The sequence below is a fragment of the Brachyhypopomus gauderio genome, chromosome 10 (genome assembly GCF_052324685.1).
Source record: "Brachyhypopomus gauderio isolate BG-103 chromosome 10, BGAUD_0.2, whole genome shotgun sequence".
NCBI classification, from domain to species: Eukaryota; Metazoa; Chordata; class Actinopteri; order Gymnotiformes; family Hypopomidae; genus Brachyhypopomus; species Brachyhypopomus gauderio.
The window spans coordinates 19179387-19205569 of NC_135220.1; the positions used below are offsets into that span (position 1 = coordinate 19179387).

The 26183-nt window shown below is 44.0% G+C and overlaps 2 protein-coding genes and 1 long non-coding RNA gene across 5 annotated transcripts; 2 read left to right on the forward strand and 1 right to left on the reverse strand.

Annotated features, from left to right (window-relative positions):
• Positions 1–145: 145 nt before the first annotated feature.
• Positions 146–10830, forward strand: zdhhc20a (zDHHC palmitoyltransferase 20a). 3 transcript variants are annotated; one of them, XM_077020317.1, is made up of 15 exons: positions 146–339; positions 521–720; positions 1788–1817; positions 1999–2093; positions 2614–2734; positions 2823–2892; positions 2996–3028; positions 4699–4819; positions 5119–5154; positions 5319–5451; positions 5647–5773; positions 5971–6054; positions 6293–6399; positions 6921–6968; positions 8265–10830. In XM_077020317.1, exons 2-14 carry the CDS (start codon positions 603–605, stop codon positions 6962–6964), a joined length of 1119 nt encoding a protein of 372 aa, XP_076876432.1. In that variant the 5' UTR covers positions 146–339; positions 521–602; the 3' UTR covers positions 6965–6968; positions 8265–10830. The 3 variants fall into 3 exon arrangements, with proteins under 3 accessions (XP_076876432.1, XP_076876431.1, XP_076876433.1); XM_077020316.1 differs by having other exon boundaries at positions 571–720; XM_077020318.1 differs by lacking the exon at positions 5119–5154 and having other exon boundaries at positions 147–339; positions 571–720.
• Positions 10831–11449: 619 nt separating this feature from the next.
• Positions 11450–25225, reverse strand: smg6 (SMG6 nonsense mediated mRNA decay factor). The gene is made up of 19 exons (XM_077020319.1): positions 25092–25225; positions 21849–24174; positions 21424–21616; positions 21149–21259; positions 20320–20426; positions 20145–20223; positions 19091–19201; positions 18577–18789; positions 17139–17200; positions 16620–16765; positions 15653–15769; positions 15371–15530; positions 15012–15228; positions 14654–14833; positions 14378–14533; positions 14099–14243; positions 13767–13996; positions 13130–13211; positions 11450–12964 (listed from the first exon to the last, which is right to left on the reverse strand). The coding sequence occupies exons 1-19, from the start codon at positions 25192–25194 to the stop codon at positions 12834–12836; spliced, it is 4869 nt and encodes a 1622-aa protein (XP_076876434.1). The 5' UTR covers positions 25195–25225; the 3' UTR covers positions 11450–12833.
• LOC143525874 (uncharacterized) lies at positions 24115–26063 on the forward strand. The gene is made up of 2 exons (XR_013133748.1): positions 24115–24247; positions 25687–26063. It is a non-coding gene; the product is annotated as an uncharacterized LOC143525874 (long non-coding RNA).
• The last annotated feature ends 120 nt before the right edge of the window (positions 26064–26183 follow it).

Here is a 26183-nt window from a genome sequence, read left to right on the forward strand (position 1 = left end):
AAAATATAAGTTGTGCATTACACCTCAGTAAACTGTTAGTTTTGGTCCATTGTCCAGTAAAAAAAGCACACTGCCATAACCGATAACAGCGAAGCCACGCCCAACCAAGACTATTGGTTCCCTGAGCACTGAGCAGCAGCGCTAAAGATATCAGACTAGGCCGGAAAGTTAATCGACCCATTGTACTGCTGCCTTCTACCGGACGAAAGTAGTATATAACTGAAAAGTACGGCGTAAAAAGAGAGAGAATATGTCCAGATGTTGAAATAACTGCCAACCGTGATTACAACGACGAGTATCTTATCCAGGGAACTTTCGACAAAGCAGAGAGACGCTCAGGTATAGTAGCTGTATAAATCTAACAATGTCCCGTTAGATTAAAATAAGATATTCGTTTTCTCATTAATTTTTGCAGTTTTCATTTACATATTCTTGTATTTAAGAAATGTAAATTGTGTTTATATGCGTTTAGAGAAAAATACTGTTTAAAATGTATTTTGTGAACTCGTTTGCTGGCCAGAGACGCTCTTTGTTGTCTCTCCGGTGCGGGTCGACCGCTCCGGTCCGCAGCTACGTCACGGCCTCTCCAGGCACGGATCAAAATGGCGCCCTCCCATGTACTAAGATGCTGTCAACGGGGATTATCTTGGATACCTGTTATTTTTATCAACCTGGTCGTATGCTGGTCGTATTACGCCTACGTAGTGGAGCTCTGCATTTGTAAGTACAATCGCACACGGACTTCATTGTATCGCTGCTGTTCGTTGAAAGTTTGGGACGTAGTTTGCAGTCACGGCCGGCAAAAGGAAAAGGGTCGGCACATAGAGGCTGTAACTGCCTGGTACCGAGATTTGTGAAATCAGTGGCTAATTTAGAAATCACACGTCTTCGCGGCATGTATGTTGCCAATTGCATCTTGAAACTTTTCCTGTGTTTGTGTCACATGAACTGTCTAGTCAACTGTCTAGTTAAATTCGTTGTCGTGTGTGTGTGTGTGTGTGTGTGTGTGTGTGTGTGTGTGTGTGTGTGTGTGTGTGTGTGTGTAAAAAACTTAGCTGTAAGCACAGACGTAAACTCCTAATTAGACTACGTCAGGCGGAATACAGTTAACGTTTCTGTGGTTAGTTCAGGACTGTGCTAGTCTTAGATGTCTCTTACTACCCCTATTATCTTTGTTTCAGTTTGAAGAAGCTTTGAATGCATATTTTATATATGTAGTTGCAATTTTACTTCAAGAAGCCTGGCAACTATAAAACACTTTAGGCCTTCTCTTCCTTGTTATTACAAAAATATCGCTTGGCAGCATTGTCTGCTTTGTGTCATTCATCCCAGTTATACCGCTTTAATAAAGCATTGTGCAGTACTTTGAGCAGTTTCCTTGATTATGACCTATAAAGACACACACACACACACACACACACACACACACACACACACACACACACACACACACACACACACACACACACAGAGTTAATGAATAAGCCTACAGAACAAGCTAGTCTAGTGCTTCACGTTTTGCTAAGACTCAGCAACATTAGCACCTCTCAGGCTGGAGTACTTGGTAATCCCTTCCTGGTGGACACAAGGCAGGCTTTCTCTCTGAGGGCTGGCACTGCCAGCCTCCTAGAACCCTGGCGTGGCCGGGCTGGCTGGGCACAGCAGGTGAACGATGAGACAAAAGCTGTCACTCTCCTATCAGCTGCTTGCTCTGAACGGAGGGCAAGTGGCAGTTAATTGATGGATTGTCATTCTAATGCCCCCCCCCTTTCCTTTTCCCTCTCCAGACACACTCTCTTCTCACACTGAAGAGCAAGGTAAGAGTGTGGCTGCTGACAGAACATAAGAGTACACTTTCATTACTCTCTCATTACTCCCTCATTACTCAACTCTGTTACACGAGTGTTCACTGTAAATGGGCTGTAAATCCCATGTTTAGGGCTGTACAGGCTGAAGTGAAAAACAGCTAATACCTCTGTCTCTTGTTCTTTTTTGCAGTTATTTATCTGATAGTCTTTCATGTTTGCTTCCTGATGTTCATGTGGTCATACTGGAAAACGATAATTTCCAAACCCATCAGCCCCTCTAAAGAGGTACGCCTACACCAGCCATGCGACGCCCTCTTGTTCTTCCCCTGCTTTTAAAAGACCTGTGCCACAAATGGAACAGACTGTTACTGAGCAGATGTCATTAACATTAGTGTAAAGGTTTCTGCTCCTTTGTGTAGCTGAAGCGAGCCAATCGGAGGCCGTGCTGGGTGGTTCACTGGCTAGTCTGTAGTTACAATACCACAAACCATAATAACAGACAAGAGGAAAAGATCATCAGAGAATTCTGTATTTTTGGGTCTCGGTGAATGATTGAATAATTTTTTTATTTTGCACTTAAATATATGACCATGTAATGCTGGTTATATGGATAATGTGGAGGTTAATTTCTCCAGAAGATTTTTTAAATACATTTTTTGCTAAGTTAACAGAGCCAAATTTCCTTATGTTACAAAGTGTTGGTATTTAGAGTCACAGGTTACAATTTTTCTCTTAAGTACATAAAAGTACACACATGGTTGAACAAGCACTTGCTGTTGTAACACTGTTGCACTGTGGGCTGTAGTTCTGTTTACCGAAAGCAGAGAAGGAGCAGTACGAGAGAGAGGAAGCCCCAGAAGCCCAGCAAGAGATCCTGAGGAAAGTGGCCAGAGATTTACCCATATACACCCGCACCGGCTCTGGAGGTCAGCGGTCTGCACTGCACATATTCTGCTATGTAATCCACCATGTACGTTTTAAACATGTCGTTGTGATTCTAATTCTCCCCCACAGCCATCCGCTACTGTGACCCCTGTCAGGTGATCAAACCAGACAGATGCCATCACTGCTCCACATGTGACCAGTGAGCAAATCCCTCTTCGCTTAGATTCCTCAATATATCATTAAAAATAAATATATATATAACTTGATTCTGTTATATATTCTCTTCTCTTGTTTTCTATTAGGTGTGTACTGAAGATGGATCACCATTGCCCATGGTGTGTAACTTCTACAGGGCTGTAATTAGAGCAGGTTTCTGTAAAACACAACCAATGCTTTTTAACCACTCATGACTGACAGATGATGAGATGTGACTATTGATGTGGCACTGAAGATGTGTATCAGAAGTGTAAAAACTTATTTTCCTCTGTGTCGTGTTGCTATAGGGCTTTTGGTATGCAGGACCTGAGCCAGCAGTGGGTTTTTCCCTCTGGCTACGGTTGAGCTTCACATTAATCAGTCGATTTATCAGCGGTATTGAAGCACACTGGCTTATAAAGGAAAACCTTTTGTTGTCTTTTCAGGAATGTTACTTAGAAACAGTGGAGTTATCAAACACATACATCTACTTTTGTTAGATGCCACATGTTAAGCATTAGCTAACATTTAATGCTGGCTAAGTTCTTTTTTGTTGGTCCATTATTAACCAGGATCTTGAGGCCTAGATTGTTATGGCGCCCTCTGGTGGACGCGAGGCACTAAGCAACCGCGTACGTTGCTTATTATTAGAGTTGGCGCTGCTGACAGCGGACATTATCATAACGTTATCCCTTCGTATGTTCTCTTTCGTTAACAGTTAAACATTATGTTTAGTCAAGTTATATATCTATATATTAGTTGCTTTGCTTATCTCAAATACTGTAACGTAAGTTTCAGTGTCAGTAGGTGTTGGAGCACAGTTTTATTAAACCTCAGATGGAAGAAATTTGAAACATCAGTGGCTTAAGCTCTAGAACAGGGGTGGCCAACCCGTCAGAGACCAAGAGCCACTTTTTTACTGTGTTATGGCAAAGAGCCACATCATACATGGGCATGTAAATTATTGACGGGGGGGGGGGGTGTAATGGACAAAAATATAAGTATTATATCGCGATCGATCGCCAGTAGTTGGCAAATTAGTAACTCGAGCGTGTGAAGACAGTCAAATGCGTGTTTTCCACAACGCCGGTTTTAAAAGTATTAGCGGCTCGCTAGGCTTGTAAACAAACCGCGCACCACGAAGATGTAGCAGTGTGTCGCAGTCAGAGCTGATGAGGTAACCGGGCCACGACACAGACCGTTAGTGCAGGTGAGGCACAATTTATTGTTGTTTTGATACACCATCCCTTAGACTGACTATCATCCATGTGTGGTCACTGGAATGGCACCTTTTCAAGTGACGGAAATGACTTGTTTCCCATCTTGGTGGGTTAAGGAGTCACATGATAGCAGGATGGGGCAACAACTCACAAACGACTCCCAGCATGGCTCAGTGACTCAGGAACACCTCCTAGCGTCAACCCCACTAGAGCTTTCTAGAACCGAAGAAACCTTTTGGAGGAGAGGTGATGTCATCAAGAACCACAAAAGAATCTCAGTTACTTTTTGACTCCAGCACTCAAGACTACAGTGGCCCTGACCAACAACATTTTTTGCAGGCCATCTTAGTCTGTACTTTGTTACATTTGAGATATCCATTCCACTTCCAACCTAACGGATGTGGTAACTTTTTTGTCAAGTAATCCCTCACCCTTGGAGGACATTGAATTTGTGTTTTCTGTCGTGCCCTTCACTGTATCCACCTGTTTGTTTGTTTCAGAGTGCAATTTTTAAAGTGTTATCAATATAAATATTCCCTGTTCGTCTCCTCTTTGTCTAACATGTCTCTGTCTCTCCTCATATCTTTTAGGGTCAATAACTGTGTGGGCTTCTCAAACTACAAGTTCTTTGTACTGTTTCTGGCCTACTCCATGCTGTATTGTGTGTTTATCGCTGCCAGCGTCCTGCAGTACTTCATCAAGTTTTGGACAGTGAGTACACGTGCGCACACCAACATACCCACACCCATAAATGAGCCTGGATGAAGATACTAAGCAATAGCTTCAACTCGTATTGAACTGCGTGACTGACCCTCAGATTTCACGACAGAACCAGTCCAGTCTTTTTTTCATGTCTGAAGGGGCTTTTTGACCCACATGTGAAAAAGCTTAACCAGGCAACTTTGTTGTGCTCTCAGTGTGGAAGTGTGCGCAGGTGTATGTGAGTGTATATGAGAGAGCGAGTCTTCTTTTTGAATCTAACATTCTGTCAATGTCTCTAATGCTTAAAGCTTTGCCAAAGGAGAGCTATAGAGCACTGTCCAGAGGTAAACTATGCGTGCTTGCTTGGCTTTGTGCTTGAAATCACTTGTCTCCTCCATTGTGAGCTGCATTTGTTAAGATCATGTTAGTCAAGATACATGTAATGAAGTTCTGAAATTAATTGCTATGTATTTTGAAAATGGGACTCACCTCCAATCCTTCTGCTCAGAATCAGCTTTCGGAAACTTCCGCCAAGTTCCACGTGCTGTTCCTCTTCTTCGTGGCAGCCATGTTCTTCATCAGCATACTGTCGTTGTTCACATACCATATGTGGCTGGTGGCCAAGAACAGGACTACTATAGGTGAACCTCTTCATCTCACCCACGCTACAATGGACAATTAACAGCAAGCAAAATTTGTGTTTATTTAAGCTATGACAAAGCTGTGTGGTATTTTCATAAAGCGTTTGAGGGGAAAGGCCTTCAGTACGCTGCCTGATGAGGTAACCGGGAAGTGACTGGCCTGCTGATGTCTCCCTCTGCTTCTCTCCCCAACAGAGGCTTTCCGAGCCCCAGTGTTCAGACAAGGGCCTGATAAAAATGGCTTTACTCTGGGCTTCCGTAAGAACTTCACAGAGGTTTTTGGAGACCGAAGGAAATGCTGGTTCTTGCCTGTTTACACAAGGTAAGAAAAAATCTTGTTCCTGACCATTTTAGTGTATTTCTTAGAAAAATATTCTATATATATTTTTTATTTTAAAGGCCAGTGGACTAGTAGGGAAATATATGCTGGGAATTTGTTCTGTTCAGTCACTGAAAAGTATAAGTAGGTTAATGAAGATTGATCCAGTAAGCTGTGTTTCTCACTGTGTTTTTATAAAGTTTGGGGGATGGTTATACATTCCCTACGCGGTTAGTCAACACAGACGTTGAACAGGGACCTGTGAACCAGGCCAACTCAAAATGGTATTGTCCCATTTTTTTCTCTTTCATTCCACTCTGCGAATGATATTAATTAAATGCATTTATATTATTGTTATGCATGTGACCTAATCATGAGGTAATGTTAATGTGATTTTGTTCCATTATGTATCAGTAGTGTTCATGGGCACATAAGTCATATAATTAAAAATAATTTCTTGAAGACAAAAAAAAAAAACATTATTCAAGGTTCTCTTGCTGACCAATTGTGTGTAATGCACAGTGCTGTCGATGTCCAAACAAACTCACGTCCTCTGAGCGACTCAAAGAACCATCTCCTGAGCAGCGATGTGTGCACGGAGGAGCAGAAGGACTGTAACAGCAGGACCGGTGGGTCCAGCGCTCTGCGTTCACTGCTCACTCTTCCAATTCCCTCTGAATTACTTTAAATACTAAGATGAAGGGAGGTCACTTCAAATGAATAAACAGTAAATGGAAGAAAATCGACTTTTTGTTCAAGCTGGTTTCCATTCACCACGCTAGAACGAGGCGGGGAAAAGTCTGAATATCACAAAAGCAAAATGCAAAAAAGTGATGGGAAGGGATTTTTCAAATAAACGATGACTTATCAATCCGTAAGACCGAATTACACATCTAAATTTTGCTTGTTCCGATGCTGCCCCAATAACAATAGCTACGTTCTCTAATGCTTGCTCTCATGATCGTAGATTGAAACGACTCAAATTTTTTTTCCTGCTGAAATTTCCTGAATGTGCATACCATTTATGAAACGTTTGGATACAACCTAGTAAACTAACTATATCTGATGCAGGGATGTGTCATGAGTTAATTAATGAGCTTAAACATTTCGGACCTGTGTGAAGTCTAACGCGATGCTTTCTGTGCTGCAGATAATGGTCAGACCGTGACAGTCTCCATGGAAGGTGAACCATAAACAGGTAAACAGGAAATGACATTGTACACATTCATCTGCCTACTCTGTGAGGCTGTGCATGTGACCACAAACCTGGGGAAAGTAACTACAGTTTCTCTGAGTGGTAGCGTTACCGTTTAGTTCGCATATAATCTCCAAGATTTCGAAGTTTACTTGGAATGGAGATACATTTAAGATTACGATGACCACAGGAATCGTGGGACTTAGTAGTTAATGGTGTCATTGGAGAGAGGTGGTTTGACCTGCACGAATTGATGCTGTTACTTAATGACTGTGATGGCCCACTACAATACAGTAAGCCTTGCTAACTAGCTCAGTTTTTCAAATTGGAGTTGTAATTAAATACAAATATTTGTACAAACCTGTCCACATGGGACCAGAATATCCATTGGTGTCCTGGTTGCTTTCATTTCACCAACAAACCCTTGTACATTCACTTTATTGTAGTATAACGTTGGCAAGTCTTTAGTGGGCTTTGTTTGGCGTATTTACCTAGTGCCACAATCAAAAGCAGCTAGCTATCCTATACAGTAAATGGAAAAAAAAACTGATTCCTGTTGATAACCTTGACCCAGAGGTTCTTTTGGATTGATGGTTGAAATTGAAATGTGCCATGTTTGTCAATTGTGATTTTTCAGGACAAATTTTCTAAATTTGTCCTCCGCATTTACCCATCTGTGAAGTTAGAACACACACACTAGTGATTACTAGGGGGCTGTGGTGCACACATGCCCAGAGCAAAGGGCAGCCCTAGCCCGGTGCCCGGGGAGCAGTTGGGGTTAGGTGCCTTGCTCAAGGGCACCTCAGTCATGGCCTCAGGCCTGGGAATCGAACCCACGACCCTCTGGTCACAAGACCAGTTCCCTACCACTGGACCATGACTGTCACTCACCTTTTAATTTGAACAGAAACTCCCTTGTTTCATTTATGGTTTTCACATGTTACCCCTCGTACACCAAGTAGCGGTGTTTTGCCACTCAGTCCGAATGTGGAGATGTGGAGACGGAAAAGCGATATCAGTGCATATCCTCTACAATACAGCTATGTAACGATTTCTTCACTGAAACCAGGACTCACCATTGTGGGAATCACCATTGTGTTCGTGTTTTCCGTAGCCCTGAAGGCATCGAAGTTAATACTCTATTCAGTACAGATTTGAACATCTTTGTATGTATTTCAGCAAATACTTAGACATGTAATCAGACATGATCTTATGATTCAAAACTAGCCATGCAAATAATGTTCTTGTGTTCACAATGCCAGTGATCCTGACTATTTTAATCATTGCCATTTTCTACAGGGCTCACAATGATTGTCAGAAGCCAGTCTGGAGGCTTGTGCTCATCTTTTAAAGACTTCACTGAAGTGACTACAGAGCTGCCCAGTATGCCTTAAACTTAGCAGCTTCCTCTCATCTCCATAGAAACTGGTAACCAGTGAAAACACATCCACGAGTGTCAAACAGCATCCATGTTGATATGGACTTTGATCACGTTATTGTTTCCTCTATACTAATAAGACTTTAACTAATTTCAGTTTCAGTCACAAGTCAAATGAATACATAGACCAGCCAATTTTTTGACCAAATATTCCAGTTCTGTTTTGTTTGTATTTGTAATTGGGCTAATTTTACATTGGGACCTTTTAAGGTAAAAACTGGAAACAGGACACTGTTGTGGAACGTTATGGTGCTCCACTGATAGGAACATTTTGCTGAAGGTTGGTAGCTGGGATTTTGTTTTCCCCTCCCCACTTTATAAGTATACCATTTGCACTGTTTGGGAAGGCAGCAGAAATACATGTTCAAACAATTTTGGCATTCAGGCTAGTTGGTATAATAAATAACACACACTAAATAGGCACTGCAAGGCATGAGACAACAGTACCTCCAAACCTGTAGAAAAACAGGAATGTTCACTATGCTAGAGACCAGTTGTTATCAGCTCTAGGGTGGTGATTAAATGTTTAACTTCTAGAATGAGATCTAGTATTTTATACTAATAGAAAAGCAGTGTAACAATTGAGAGCTTTTTAAATCCATACTGCCACCAAGTGTATTTGAGAAGATGCATTTAATATGTACATTCCATTAGATGTTTGCTGAACAGCACCAAGCTATTCTACCATTTCACCTTCATTACTGCTGAGCGACGCCTCAGAACAGGTTCACCAGCCTATTATCAGCGTTTTTAGAATTTCTGAAAATAGGAGCAGTATTCCTGGATCAGGTTCTGTTTTGGATACATCACGAATAAGAATGTTCTGAGTCTCCTTGATCACCACCTTTTAGTATTCATAAACTAACATAAAAATACCCCCATAAATATGCATTTATAAGTCCAAAGCATGTTACATGTAGCCAGGAAAGCCAAACAAAAAAAACCCCAAAAAACTGAAAGCCAAAATGTAAATACATCAGGATTCCTGATGAAAATCCGTAAAAATGTAGACCTAATAAAATAGATGTTAGAAAATCAGTTTAGTGCCTTTTGGTTTAGGAGTAAGTGTTGGGCTGTTTGTGTGGCACTACACAAGGCCTAGATCAAGAAATTTTGATTAGGTAAAAGAGGATTTATTTAATGATACTTTATGTATTTACCATTTAGCAATTTCCTAACTACACGTAGCAAACAAAAAACGATATTGCTGTTAACACATTAATCCACGAGTTTACTTGGACCACTGTTCATCCACAAACTGCACTTTAGAAATGATTCATCTAAGGTTTGTGACAGTTTTCCATGTGAGTGTTTTTCGTAAAGGGAAGTTAGAGTTGTTTACAACTGTAGTACTCTGCAATGTGTGGTCTTCTGGAGGTGTGAGTGCTGGGGAAATACTGTTTGTATGTTATACACACGGTCACTTTATACAACTCTGTTGCATATGATGCATACTTTTATACTCTTCAAAGCTAGTGCAGTGATGAAAACTATCACATTTTTTTTTTATGGCAATTTTTTACAAAGTCCAGAATTTGTAAATAATGGCTTTACACTGGCTTTACACTTTGCCTTTCATTTTCCACACAAATTATGCAAAACTACATTAAAATATGGAAATAATCAGGGCCTAATTTGAAGGGGAATGCTAGTTCAAAGTAAATAATCTATTCCCTTTTGATCCATTTCACATCGGGTTAACTTATTGTCCATATTTTGATTTTTAGATTTAAAATCTATTAGCAGGTGCTTCAAGCCAAATGATGATTGAGGCCAAATTGTGAATTGCTTATGTTTTGAAGACAACCAGTAATGGAAAAAGTGACTACAGTGGAGTATTTGGGTCAGTAGATGTAGCTGCTGTAGAGAAGATTCAGACAGGCACGAGTTGTTATCTAAATCCCCGTCTAAACCTCAGTATCCTCTTTCTAAATCAACATGAAGCCACTGACCTGCACAAATTATTTACCACTGTAGCACATTTTAACACTGCATACTGCTTTGAAATGAATTTTAATAATCTTTAAGCAACTATGGGCCATATGGCTTGAATTCAATGTCTTTAATCAACACTGAATTTGTTTTTGCATTTTGTGAGGCCTGAGTATTAACTATGTTTCTGGAAATGGTTTAGACATAAAAGTAGCCAAGTTTATCAGGACAGAAGTACACCAAAAATAAACATTCTTTGAAGAACAATGACTCTCACTAATTACAGATTACCTTGTGACACTGCAGATGTTGGGATCAAATACCAAATGTGTGTCAAGGACCATTATGCTGTTAGTATTAAGCATTAGTATTTTATATATAAAAATATACAATTTGTATTTATGTTTGCATGCAATGTATTTTGTTTTTGTACTTACCTGCAGGGCAGTTTGTGTTTATAATGTAATATTTAAATAAATATTTCATAAGTCTAAATAGTTTTTGTTTTGTCTATGTCTGAAGGTTTGCATTATGTAGATCACACAAGAAAGTTCTGGTATTGATGGCAGTAATAAACTACATTTTCATTGCTCAGTATTCCTGTGCTTTTGGTGTCCAAGTTCCTTTACTATTTGTAATGCTTCAAAATATTAGTTTGTCTGCATTTACTGTGATGCAGCGGATGACAACGTTTCTTACATTCCTGTTTTAATGAACAAATCAGATCATCTCTAGAGATAAAACTCTGCAATGAGAATGAATATGGGTAAAAGCTGATCAACAGGTTCTGGCAGGATACGTTAGTGTTAGCTCCTCAACCATTTACCTCCAGGATTTCTTATATTTATTCAGTAGCAGTGTCCAAAATATAGGTAAATTTTTTAAATACATATTTTAACTTTTCTAAATTTAACGAAGATCCTTGTGGAATCCATTTTAAGTTTTTAGTCTATTTAATAAATAAAAAAATCCCATGCAATACGGACTTGCTCGCGTGCTCCTGGCGTTTTGCAGTCATTACGTGGCCAAACTCCTCATAACCCAGCTCTGAACGTATACTGTATGGGAAGGGAGCCATCTAGTGGCCATAATAAAACATACAACATAAACGCAATGAGGAAACCTGAAATTTTTATTAAACCAAAAGGAAATTCTCCATGGGGTTAGATGGGGGCATTAACTGCCCTTAGACAACGCACTGCTAAACAAAGTCTCCCTTCTTTTTTTTAGAACAATTTTTCAATGTTACCATGCCAGTAAATGATGGGTATAAAAACACATTTCACCAAGCTGAAAAATCAGGTCTGTTAAACCTGTCTAAAATATCAAATTCCAAAGCAAACCATGCTGTTTGTGTGACAAGCACATTACGAAAATATTCACCCACAAAAACATGAAAGAAAAAACATTTATGCACATTTTATGATGATTTGAAGCCACTGTGGTACAACTGTTTAAAAAAAAAAAAAAAAAGGATTTGCTCAACATTTTTAAAGATTTTAATTATTCTATTGTATGAAGCAGAACTTTCTTTTAGAATGGCTTATTTAATATGCACTGTACCAGGAACTGAATTAAAGCAAAACTAGTTGAAAAGTAAAAAGGATGTAGAGAAATCAATTGTTTCATATTTGTTGATCATGTCCCAGTTATGCACTGTGTAGATGAGTACTGTACTACTCACACAGCTGTTGTGAGGAATGAATCCGGTGTACAATGGAGTCCTACTGGAGTAGAACATTGGAGTGGATCACCGTAATGGATATAAATGCATCATATTGACTATTAATTGAAATCTGAAGCTGAATTATGTTGCAAAGCTAGGATGGGGTGGCTAGGAGAGCACAATAAACAAATGACTGCAAATGATCAATCAAACTGAAGCAAGGTGGTACAAATAGCCATCTAGGCCCTGAAACAGGAGCGAGGGGAAACCCAGAATACTGCCCCTGCCCTGGGCCTCTGCCACCCCTCTTTCCCACCCCTCCTGGGGCTTTGACCTCTTCGCCAGCGCCGTGTGTGATGCCGGAGTCAGGCGTGTCTGGCCGTGTGCACTGATATCAGCGCAATGCTCCAGCTCAGTGGCGTGATCCCTCTGGCGTGATGTTGAACACCAGCGGCTGCCTTCGCACACTCAGCAGAACAACTCTGAATGCTTCTCCATGGGTCTGCTCCCATTCTAACACTCATTTACTCAAACACACAGACCTGCAGCTGTAAAACCATCCTGTGCACCTAACGTGCGAGTTCCTACTCGTCTCGTCTCAAGCTCTCTCCTGCTGGTCTTCATGTGCTCTGCTGTTAAAGGGATAAAGAAACTCTCCAAACGACTTCATTTCTCATTCTATGCTTTTTGTTGTTAAGTCTAACAAAATAAAAGCACGTTCTCCCCTCACACGACACACCCCATCTCTCTCCCTCTGACATGATCTTGCCTTCCACCCACAGTTGCAGTGGAGGTTGAGCGGTTTCTACAGCGGGAAGGCTGGTCCCTTTCTTCAGCCCACTTTAGCCCAGCTCAGGAAGGCGGGGATGTCTCGAACCGGAACATTGCGGGTCAGGGCCTTCACCCGCAGATTCCGGTCATCCGTTAACAGAACCACTTCCCTGCGCAAGCGAACCGGTCCATCTGGGACAGAATACAGAAATCAGTCACACACATTGTATGAATCACTGACATCAACACACACACACACACACACACACACACACACACACACACACACACACACACACACACACACACACACGAGTCCCGCTTACTAGTCGAGTGAAGCAGAAACTGATCTCTCACCTCGTTGAACTGGCATGAAATCCTTGGCCTTGTCTTGACAGTAATGTAGGCAGCAGGACAGAATCACATCGTCATTGTTGCCCTGAAGAAAGAAAGAAAGAAAGAGAGCGAGAGTGAGAGAGATTCTCAATACACTCCCAAGGGCCCAGAGTTTTGGTTCTAATCCATTTTCAAACACTCCTGAGCCAGGTAATGAAGCAGTGTTGAATGAGATCAGCAGATAGAACCAACATGTTTTCCCTGAAGATTACAAGCACAGCCTTTTCAATGTGTATGTTTAAAAAAATATGGATAATACATACGAAATATGTATCTAGCGACTGCAATATTGGGATTTGGAATACTGATATAGCAGAAAACTACAAACTAGCCCGGTAACAATCTTTAGTTTTTTTTATTCTGTTCTATGAGCATCCTGACCAGATCTCACAGACTTCTGCTGCATCATCTTCACATGACAGAACAAATCCTTTCAGTCAAAATGAACAAAGACCAAATCTGCAACAAGCCTTCACCAACATTATGACAACCCAATTACAACACACAGCAGAATAATTAACCACACAGTGTGCACATCCATACCATGCAACCCAAATATTATAAACAACACAACTGTTAGCATAGCGACATGACAGACCTTTTGTCCAGAAGTGTCCTCACTGCGGAAGGCAATAGATTCCAGCTGGCTCCCCCTGCTGGTCAGTGCTCTCAAGCCCTGTTCGCGGGCCTCAAAGCCCTTCTCCAGGAAGGCTACGGCCGCCTTAGCCTGCTCCTGGACCAGCCTCGCGTGGGCCGCCTGGGTCCTGCAAGCCGCCTCTCCGTCCCGGGTCTCCAGGCCCTTAGCCAAGCCATCCAGCTCCGTGATCACTGGGCGATGCGCGGGTGAAAATGGATGAAATGGAGACCGTGAATGGAGACCGTGCCGGCGTATTCATCCACGAGGGTTCAGATGCATTACGGCTGTCTTACCAATCAGAGGCACCACCAGTATGTAGGACCCACAGACCAGGAGCTTCTTCAGGCCATCCAGGTGGTCGATGAAGCAGTTGGTATCAGGGACCAGGTAGAAGGGCCTGATCTCCAGTTCTAGTTGACCTCCTGTCTGCAGCACAGCCTGGACACACACGTCTCTCTGCTTTTCTACTGCTGATTTTGTGATGGTGTGTGTGTGTGTGTTACCGGTATCGTGTGTGTGTGTGTGTGTGTGTTACCGGTATCATGTTGTGTGTGTGTGTGTGTGTGTGTTACCTGTATTTTGTCTCTCCTCCTCTGCTGCTGGGCGAGTTTATGGGTTAGAGCATGACGTCGAGCTCTCAGCTCACGAATGTCATCCTCGCTCACATCTCCATCCACCTCTCCTTCTGATGCAGACAGGGAGGAGTCCTCCACTATCACATCATCCTCCTGCGCACACGCACGCACACAACACACACACACACAACACACACACACATTAGAGGTCATCTTGCCCCCCGTGGGTACAGTGCGTGGACACGGGGCTGCAGTATGCTCCGACGCTCTGACCTGGCTGTGCTCACGACTCTGCGTCTGGCTCTTGCCTCCGTTATGCTGTCTGGGAGCAGGAGGGGGCGCTACCGAGACATATTTCCCTCCTTTGAAGGCCAGCAGGGGCTCCTCCTGACCACACAGAGCCTCCAGGAAGTACTTCAGCACAGTCACTCGCTTACAGTCTGCCGCCATGGCCTGCAACAGCAAACACAAATATTCCCATATGTGAGGTAGCGAGTGTGTGTGTGTGTGTGAGAGAGAGACAGGGATGACACGCTCTGTGCACGCGTGTGTATATGTTGTGTTCTAATTCTGATAGTAAACAGTGTAACTGATAGGAGAGTGCAATGCGCCCCCGTCTGGCGTGACTCACGGCGTCCGTCTGCGGGTCGATGTAGCAGGGCTCCTGTGGAGCAGCCAGGAGGGGGATGAACCCAGCCAGCATCTGGTCCTCCTCCAGCACCAGCAGACGCAGCTCCTCCTCACACTCACTGTCTGCGTCTGCCTTGTACAGCGGCGTCTCGCCGTGGTAGACGCACGCCAGAGCATTACACAGCTCTGCCAGGCACCGCCAGACGTCTGGACTGCCACTGCAGGCAGGCAGGCACACGCCGCATTTTTTAATTTTTTTAAACTTTTGCATCCTATACAGCCGGGTTCTACCACGTGTCCCTACGTGAGAACAACACGATTACAACTGACGCGGCTATGTTTGTAAGACGGGGTTCTTACTCGATGCAGTACGGCGGAGGGTTCCACTGTTCCGGGTGACCCAGCATCCAGTCGGACCAGACCTTCACACTGGGCAGAAGCTCTCGCAGGTCAGCAGGAAACGTGGACACTCGCACCATGGGTTCCTCTTCCTCTCCGAGCTCCTCAGCTGGAATGCGCTCTGGTGCGCAGGGGGAAGCCACGGTTACCTTCAACCCTACGCAGTGCCGGTTTGGCCTTCCACGTCACGGCTGAGCACATTCAGTCTGACGTGATTTCACAGCATGCGTGCTCACTGCTCACCTGCAGGGGTGACTTTCAGAATTTCTGTACAACGTTGCACCAGTAGCCCAAACATAGCCAAACCCAACGAAGTGGACTGTTCCTCCAGCACTGATCGAGTGTCTCCCTGTCCTACAGCTGGGACACAGATTGGGGCAACAGAGTTTGTGAAGTTAAACAATTTGCTGCGTTTTATTTGTGCAGTCCTCTGTCATCTTTTGGTGTTAGAAATACACTATATTGCCAAAAGTATTCGCTCACCCAACCAAATGATCGGAAACAGGTGTTCCAATCACTTCCATGGCCACAGGTGTATAAAATTAAGCACATAGGCTTGCAAACTGTTCTTACAAACATTTGTGAATGGATGGGTCACTCTCAGGAGCTCAGTGAATTCCACTGTGATAGGATGCCACCTGTACAACAAACCCAGTCGTAAAATTTCTTTGCGAGCGAATACTTTTGGCAATATAGTGTATATCTGCAACTTCATGATTCCATGCATGTACAGAGCATCAGTTTCTTAAACCCTCTTAACTCCTCTGAAACCCTCCTGAAACATCTTAAACCCTCTTTCAATCATTTGCTGGTTTTTGCATATGTCTGTGTGTGTTCTAATACATATGCCAGTGATAACTCTGGTTCAGGACCACATGAGATACAGATAAACTCTCTCTGAAAGTTTATAACTGATCAGTTAACTAATTAGAGCGAAACACATGAGAGACCCTATAGTAGAGACCTGTGCTATGACAGTCAGCACAGTCATCTTGTATCATTCTGCTGGTCTGTAAATGTAATGTGGATCCACTTCATTACTTGCCATCAATGTTTTTCATGAAGTTTCAAAACATAGGAGAACACAAAATGTCACCATCTCCATGATTCGCTTAAAAAGCAGATCGTGAATGCCCTCAAGGTCATTCACGATATAAAATGGTCAGATCGCCCACCCTTACTCTGTAGTGTAGGAGTTGGTTAGCTGTACCTCTGGTCTGTGCGTAGTGGATAGTGAACATGTTGATTGTGACGATCTGCAACATGCGAGTGGTGCCCAGGGGGGAGGGGCTATGTCGGAGGAGGGCCTGGAATTCCTGCAACACGTGACTGGCCACAGCTGGGAAGCTCTCCATCCTGAGGACCAATCAGAACTCATAACTAACAAGACATGTGGGACCGAATATTGAACTCACACTGAAACATCAGCCTGCATTGAGAAGGTAACAATGCGTTCCTAAAACCGAGCTGAAGAGTGACAAAAGAACAACTTAAACCCTAGAAAACAAAACTACTGGATCTTTCCCGCCAACCACAAACCAAAATCTGCCCCAGCATGAGGTTATTCGCTCGGGTTTTCACCCAAAAGTGGCACTTTTAGTTGAGCACTACTCATCAACTCGTCCCATTTATAAGAATATTGGTTTCTCCATCTGCACAGTGTATCCCCACAACATTAAAGCCTTACGCATTAAATCCTGTAGCTCAGAGGCATACTGTAGCAACTTACCCTACTTTAGTGAAAAGCTTTCCATGAGTGTGGAGAAAACTCAAGATAAATCTCTTATTGAGCTGGAAAAAAAATAAAAACAGAACGGTGGTTAAAATAAGAGATCACATCATCAAAGTAACCTCTAGTAACCCATCCAATAAATATTACCATTATAGACTGAATGCCAAGTTACCACTGCAAGGTCTCATCAAGACAATGTTTTAACAGAAAACAGTCCAATATAAAGACAACCCAACAGGTGACTAAACCAATGACTAAATGATGAATGATAAATGATTTTATGATAAATATCATAAACTTTAATTGCCTTATAGCCCAAAGCCAGACTCCCAAATGGAATAAAAGCTTGTATCCATAAATGCAGATGATGGTGGAAGGATTAGAACTGTGTGTGTATTTGTTTATGCTGACGTGGGTGAATATCTATGGAAACAGAGAGAGAGGCTGCACTACGGCCCACTGACTCCCTTCTCCTCCATGGATGGTGACTCATGTGGCTACATCCTGTGCAAGGCTCATAAACAACTCAGGTTTACCTCTTCATGGCTCAAAATGTGAGCACTCAGGAGTGTTAGAACCCCCCTCCCCCCACCAATTTGTCCATAGGTACAACAGCATTGTGGCAGAAGCATTATGGTTAAAGCACTTGCCTGATGCTCTTATCTGGAGTGACTCGAAGTGCTTTGATTTAAGCAGTTGTGTGTCATGACATGCAATTCTAAGATACCTGCCATGCACATGGACATTTGATAACAAAACAACAGGTTCCCTACAACGGATATGGGAGGAAAAACATCTGAGTAACAACTTCCTGTCTCTTATTCATCTTCCTGGAACACGTTATTAACAGCACATTGAACACTACCTGGAACAAGAATGAAAGAGAAGGGAACTAACAATATCGTAACGTTGGATGAACTGATACAGATAAAAGAGCAAAGAAAGGAAAAAGGAAAAGAAAACGCTTGAAGGACTTGGGGGGGAAATCAATGAAACGGGAGGTAGATTAAGTGTACTGAGTTCAAGTGTGTGTGTTTTTACACTCTGCTGAGCTGTGTAGGAGGTGTTCTTCAGCTCAAGGTTCCCCATGTGCGCATGCGAGAGAGCGATAGATAGAGAGAGAGAGATTTAAAAACACACCCACAATCTCACACCCAGCAGCCACACCCAAGGCAGTGGGAGTGTTCTGGGTTTGTACTAATGTGGACAGAATAGCATTTACAGGAAGACACAAGGGCCACAAAAACAAATGCACCCTCCACCTCATACTGATATCTCACACACACACACACACACACACACACACACACACACACACACACACACACACACACACACACACACACACAGAGCACCATTTATTAATAGATCCTGCACTCCTGCACCAGACGTGGAGGTGGTGATGGAGGAGGAGAGGAGGTGCAGCCGCACTCACATCACTAGCAGTCAAGGCGCCCAAGCCCGTGTCCTGCTCTGCCCCTTTGCCCAATTCGGTGCCCGCCAGGCTGGACGCTGCTCCCGGATGCCCGCTGGGACGGATCCAGATCTCCACGCGGGTGGCATCCTCGCCCCGACCCCCTGCACGCCCCCGCAGGCCACGGGCATCAGCCTCCAAATCCTGCTTACGCCTGCGTTCGATCTGCTCCGCCTAGGGAGATGGAGGGTGGAGCAAAGGTTTTTTTTTTTCCCATTCTTGGAAAGCAGGTGTAATGTGTCAACACCACAGACAGCAAGTACACCTTACGGTCTCTCCAGCTCCCCACACACTGCAACACATACTTAAAGACATGAACAAAAGCATGCACTAGCTGGTGCTTCATAAACCTTCAACTGATGCTTTTCAAATGTAAAGGTTTGATTGGGCTTTAACCCCAATTAAAAGGTTTACGATATCCCACGAGGCCACGGGAGAGCGAGTGAAGGCACGGCGTGTCCGAGGACTTCCTCACCTTCCGCTTGGCCTCCTCAAACAGACTCATCAGACTCTCTTTGGCCGTGAGGATGGGGTTGCTGGCAGCCAGACTACGCATGTAGTAATACACAGCATCCAGCTTCCGCTTCTGCCCCAGGAAAGAGAGGAGAGGCAGACAGGAGAAGGAAGTGAGACAGACAGACAGGTACAATGTGATTTTACAGCTGCCTCACAGAGGGGGAAAAAAATATGAGCTATCCGACCAAGTTTATGACTCAAAGCTGCAAAATACTTGATTATGATTGGTCAATCGAGGCGTTCAAAAGGTCAGGGATTTTTCTATACCTGACCACTTCATCTGCAGAAATGACAGAAGGGTTCTGCTACTGTTTCACACAATCTCAGTCAATACCTTTATAAGTCCAAGTCATACATGATGACAATGATTTATAACAGGAAAACAAAATTTCAATGTTCTTCGACCTTCTGCTATGAAATAAGCATGATAATTCCTCTGAAGGTCCTCAACACCGGGTGTTAGGGCGTACTCACACTAGGCACGGTTTGCTGGTTCCATGCTGGGGCCCGGTTATCCCCGGGCTTCATCAAGCACAACACTATGGAGTTCACGATTCTTTTTTTATTGTATTTTTGGAGTCGTTTTGGGAGTGCAGAAACACGGTGCAAGCACAGATTTATCGATCATTTGTCATTTGCCGCCATGACTGTTTAACGTGAGCGTCACATCACTGACGTCATGTTTGAGTAACGGCAAAATGAACCAATCACAGGAGGCACCAAGAAGCAACTAGAACTAGTCGCTTCTTGGTCGACTAGAACTTCACACTAGAAGCGAACCGTGCCCGAGTCCACACGAAGAGGTCGGCCAGGGCATGGTTAACTGGGCCGGGCACGGTTCGGGGCGATCACACTAGTCAAACGAACCGTGCTTCGGCAGGGAACCGTGCCCGGGCCCGGATCATAGACCCTAGTGTGAGTACGCCCTAACATCTGAGTCACGACCTACTAGTCCCACATCTTCCCTTACAGATACATTAATGGAGCATTTCACAGTAAACAGGTCATCTCACTGTATACACTGCCAACAGGGCCAGCTGATTGTAGGGCCGTCCGTTCTTGGGTGCAATTTGCTGAGCTTTCAGGTACCAACTGTGGAAAAACACAAATATAAAAGACAGTGGATGCAGTGTAACTAAGGGCAACACTGCAGCTTACTGCACAATGCACTGGGACACAAGCTCAGACCTGCGCGCTTTGCCGTAGTTGGCAGAATCACTGGCTTGTTCTCTGTATCTTGCGATATCTCCCTGACAGATCATACAGCGCTGAGCACTGATCAGAGCGTATTTCACCTGCAGTGAAAAGACATGAAAGGACATCAGAATATGGGAAATTAAAGGAGTACTGAATTCTCCTCTTCACTAGTTTGGTACTGCTGGCAAGGTGGCTGCTTCAGAAGTAAGAAGCATCTTTACTCTCAGTCGGTACGCCAACTGAGATACTTGTTCTGATGAAGAAAGTGCAGGGGTGGTTCTCCTTCAGTATGAAAGGGGAAAATGCTGATGTCAATTCCCCAAACTCAGACAAAAACACACCACGAGATGTGTGGAGACATTTCTGCGTGATCTAAACACATCGCGCCATATGATTTTAAAGGTTTGAGCCTCTGTGCACCACGCCCAGACTGCGCTGGGAAGATCAAACCTTCCTTCGGTCGAGTCTCACATAAGTCAGTAAATAATTAAGACCAAATAATAATAATAAGACCATAACAGGTAACAGACTAGGTTAGACTAGGTTAATTCTCCACTTTTGCACCCATCATTTGTAAGAACTGTGGCTTGTAGTCCAATTGCGCAGAAAAAGCAATCAAAAAGCAGAGTATTTATAGCGTTTTCTAAACGCACTATACTTATTTGTACCCACAAACAATTGCAGGTGAATCACAGATCATCAAATGCTCCTCGGTCAGTACTTCAAATAAATGAAAGACATATTTCTGAGTCCTTGGATTAAAACAGGGGTGGGAACTTGGGCTTGTTCCCGAGAGCCCTGCAGAGTCACACGTGTTTACCGTTTTGCGCAGGGGTCTTGCACGCACCGCCATTCCATCCATGTGTTCCTCAAGCTTAAACTGGAATACAGTTTGCAACTTCTGCAGCAATGAGTCAAAGAACATCGCCCCCTAGAAAACAGACAACACGGTCAACGCCGACTCCTTCTCACAGCTGTTTGACATGGACTAATGAGTCCACCCAAGCAGCATAGATGCACAACGGTGGTACATTATCCTCTACGAAATAAAACGGTGCCGTTAAGATCTCACATGACATCAAGTGTACATTTTACCTCTTCCAGTATTGTTAACAGCATGGCTCTGATCTGGACAGCTGTATCCGAGTTTTGGTCTTTCAGAAGTTGCCTGAATCTCTCAATGACCTGATAAAACACATTCTTCCACAGCACCTGGTCCAAGTTCTGGGAGTCTGAGTACTCGATATCAGTTAGAATCACTCGCTCGTACAACGCAAGGAGCTCCGCCCTGAGAGGGAAACAAAAGTGCCGCCAATGTCAGGAAAACAAAATGGCCTACAAACATCGGTTGACAAACTTACGTTGTCCATAACGTTGTGATGGAAATCTCAAAGAAGCAACAATGACACTGAAGACCTTAAAAAGAATGAACACCCTAACATACTTGTGCCAAGTTCTTCGTATGATCTGACTTTCAAAAACTCTTCTTTCTGGTTTATGACTTCTCAGACCTAGCTTACCTCAGCTGGGCCATCTTGTCCAGTCCATCTGGGCTCAGGCACTCCCTGGACAGCAAGTTGCTGAGCTGGAGCTCCTGACTGTCAGCCAATCGCAGCAGTTTGCCCAGTTCCCCCCTAGTCTGTACCTCAGCTTCCTCCTGGCTAATCGTGGTGCCACCTGCAGTGGGGTAGCCCTGACCACCCGGACCATATGTTCCATAGAAGGGTGTCATAGCAGGGCTGGGGTAAATCCCATTAGAAGCAGGCACTTGATACGAAAACTGATAAGGATATGCATAGCGTGGAGGAGTGTTTGGAGCATTGGCTGGTAGGGGGTAACAGTAAGGGTTGTCAGAGTTTTGGAATTTATAGTAAGCCATGGCGGCAGCTTGCTGACTTTGGAAGTGATCCCCCTGGGGGATTGGAGGGCTCCCTGCAGTTTCATCATCAGTGTCCAGAAAGTGCAGTGGGCCATATCCTCCTTGATGCTGCAGGTATAAGGACTGCTGGAGAGGTGAATGTTGAGATGGCTGGCTGCCTGCTAGGGCGGGTTTCTTATCAGGGTTATTTGGGTCCCAGAGTCGTCTTGTACTTCCTCCACGACCCCCTCGTCCTCTACCCAGGCCCACGCCACCTCGCATCCCGCCCATCAGACGAGGCCCAGGCTCTGGGGACGCGGTCAGCTCAGTGTGTGCTGGGAGTACCAGGATTCCTCTTCCTCTACCTCTGGGACCCTGATTTTTTCGCTTTGTTTGGTCCTCAACAGCTCCAGTGGCAGAACTTGACTGCTTGTCTAAAGAAACTCTTAAAATTCCTCCTCGACCACTGCCCAAAGGTCCTCTGAACCCCCTGGCGTTCCCTTTAGTGGCTTTGGAAGCACCGTCATCGTCCTCTCTGCCTCGCAGGGCTCTTCTCGCTTTGTCCCTCTCCCATACCTCACCCTCTTCAAAGGAATCTGTGGAGGACATCTCTCTAGCTGTACACCTCTTCTGTCTGGGCTGGTTCCCTGCAGGATCTTCTTTTAACTCCACCATCATCATTTCATGAGACTTGGTTGCCGGCCCTCCCTGTCCCCTCTCTCTTCCCCCGGAAGCTGCATTAACCCTGCGCCTCTCGGAGGCTCCTGGCACGTCCATGCTAGCCCCGCTGCTGGCTGAGCTCGTGCTGTAGGTCCGGTTTCGAGGACGCCGGATGTCTGACTTGGAGTAGCGCTTTGAAGCAGAGCCGACCTTGTTAGCATCTACTCCCTCAGACGCCCTGCGTCTCTCTCCATTCTTGTCTCTCGCATGATTGTTTCTATGTTTTTCTTGTTGCAAGTTTTGGTCTGGGCCGACATCTTTTCCTTTCAGATCCCACTGAAACCCTTCATCCTTCGTTCGTTCTTTGTTTTTCTCCAACTGGTTTGTCACAGAACTTTTCTCCCCTCCCTCACCTTCCTCCCTCCTCCCTGAAGCGTAGTTGGAACCTCTCTCTCTACCCCCTCTGGACCTCCGGGTTCCCCTCTCCTTCTTCTTTTCCTCCCCATCACACGATCCTCCCTCTCCTCCCCCTGCTCTGCTCCTGCGGCCCTCGACGCTCAACTTTTTCCTTCTATTGCCACAATCTTCAGCTCTGGTTCCCTTCTTTTCTTGTGACTCTAAGGTTGGGCTGGTAAGGTTGAGGTTCTCCACTTTATCAGTTATGTTGTCCACGCTGATCAGACCATTGTTTGTAGATGGGGAGTCTGAACTCTTCTGCTTTATTCCTGACTCCTGCTTTTTTCTGCCTTCTCTGCTTTTCTTCGCCTTTCCTTTCTCCTCTCTTTCTTTCATGTCTTCCACATGCACATCCTTACTTGTTATTTTTTCTTCCTTTACCTCTTCTTTGGAGATATGCTCCAAATCCTTATTTAAACCAGAGTCTCTGCTGCTCTGAGACCGTCGTCCGCCCGGCTGATATATCTCACGATCAGGTTTACGTATTTTCCGAGACAGTTTTGGAGACTGAGATGTAGCACCACTTAATATCTTATCTTTAACAGGACTTTCAGCCTGTAGATGGTTGGTAGAGTCTTTACTTCTTTCTGAGTTAAAGCTGTCTCTGAGATTTAGATCAGAACTAGATGGAGAGTTGCCAGACATTTTGATGTCAGGATCTGAAACGTGCTCCCCCGACGTGTGTGCAGGCTCGCTGGAAAGCGCCTGCGCCTCTCCCTCCGTGCTGTCTGTGCGTCTGCGCGGCTGCGCCTGCGCCTCTCCCTCCGTGCTGTCTGTGCGTCTGCGCGGCTGCGCTGCTCCCGGCTGATAGCGCTGAAGATCGGGTCGTTTTCCCTCTCGCTGTCGCTGCTTCTTACCGGTCTCTTGGACCTCTGACAGAGGGGAAATGACAGCGTAACCGAGGGTTGCTGAAGGCATTAGGCTGAATACGCACTATACAATATTGTAAGTTGCTTTTTAGTTAACTTTCATTAATTTATCTCTTCAAAACTCAAGTTGTATTCACAGCGAAGACCGAGAAGCGGAGGTTCCCTTTAGAGCGGTAACCTCGTCGTTAGCTCGGGTGCTAGCGTTGCTAACTACCTGTTGCACCTGGAACCGTGTACATTTACACTGACTGAACTGCACACGGGATAACGGACGAGCGTATACAGTTAGATAACCCAACTAAATAGACCAGCTATCTTAATTAACTAGTTGTGTTGATAAAGTGTAAAGAACGCCATGAACCGACCCTGTCGCGTTCACCAGCTAGCTGAAGTTACTTCTGCACGGTTAGCTGGCTAGCCGACCTTAGATGACCCATTCTAGTTAGTTGTTGCTAGTTAATTAACTGTGTTTTCTCGAGTCGGTCAAATGTAGCTTACAGTCGTGGTGTCCCGCTACGTGAGCTAGCACGCTATGCTAACTATGTGGCTCAGAACAGTAGCTGAGTAACTAACTACAACGTTAAGTTGCTAGCCCGCTAGCTAGCTGAACTGGTTTAACATTAATAGATAACTAGTTGTTGCTATGCTAATTGTTGGAGTTATTGCCAATCTATGGTGATAAACATATCTGGCCAGCTAGACAATTACTTTGAAAAATACTGAGCAGTAAATAATAAGCTTGCCAACAATAATAAGGTCATGTATCACAGCCAGATTAGCCAAACAGCTACTACAAGCGAACAGGTTGACAAACTAGCTAGCTGTGCTATGCTATCTCGAACTGGTCCGTTTAAGTTTAGTTTTCGCTTGCACTTTTGCCTCATCCGCAGTCCTTCTGTATTACTAACATCAGTACTAACCTTTAAAGTTGCCCTTACGTGTGACAAAACCCAGTGCCTCTGCTCGTAGTTCAGCAGCTGAAATTCGTACTCTATCCAGCTCGTCCGCCATTTTCGTCCCCATCAAACACAAAACACAAACATACGGAGGCTTGTCAAGTCCAAAATTGTTCACCGTCATCGCGAACGCGTTAGAAAATGCGATAACACAACAGAGAAACGTATTTCTTTATTAAACTTTGTACGTTTATTTATTGCAGTGCGTTGTTCAATTAATCTCAAACGTTGTTCATTCTACTTCAAATGCTTTTGTAATTATGCAGATTTATTAGCCCTATCTAATGGTATAATTTCCCGAGTTACTATTTCATCTGGTTACTTAGTATGGAAACATATATTCTCACCTCGACTTTGTGTATATTTAAGATATTCCGTTCACAGTAGAGTCAGTAGTGTGCGTTAATTCCTGTCAATAATGTGAAATTAGTCAATGTTATCATAGCGCCTGAAATTGCTTTGACACTCATACCCCATATCAAATACCACATCATACCCTAGCAACACATTTCAGTGACATTTTTTAATCAAATTAATAATCGAATCTCTTTCTCTGTAGAAGGCGTTGCTATGTGTGAACGAGATGGTGAGTCATCTCAGTGAGTCATGAAGACTGATGAAGAGATGGAGAGCGAAGCAGAGACTGATGGGAAAAGCAACAAATACATGAATAAAACGCGCATTTAACCACAATTGGAGATTACTCGACCTTACCCTCCCGGTATTTTGTGTTTTTAACATGTATTTCATATTTTCCAGTACTTAAGTGCAGTTTAAATATTGACCTGCAGATGTCAGCGTTGTGGCATTTTCAGATGTAATGTAGACCGTCATGGCCAGGGTCAACATTTCAGCTTGTCTCTAAAACCGCATTTCAGGTTTTATAAATTGTATGCTTGATTGAAGTTGTGGAAAAATACATTTGTTGAAATGTGACATTCACTTGTACAGTGAACGACTAAAAAGAAGTGTAAAAGACCCTGCGTTTCTACATTTACTTTTGAAATATGGGACAACTGCATATCAGCCCATTGGCCACCATCTGCCTTGAAGAGG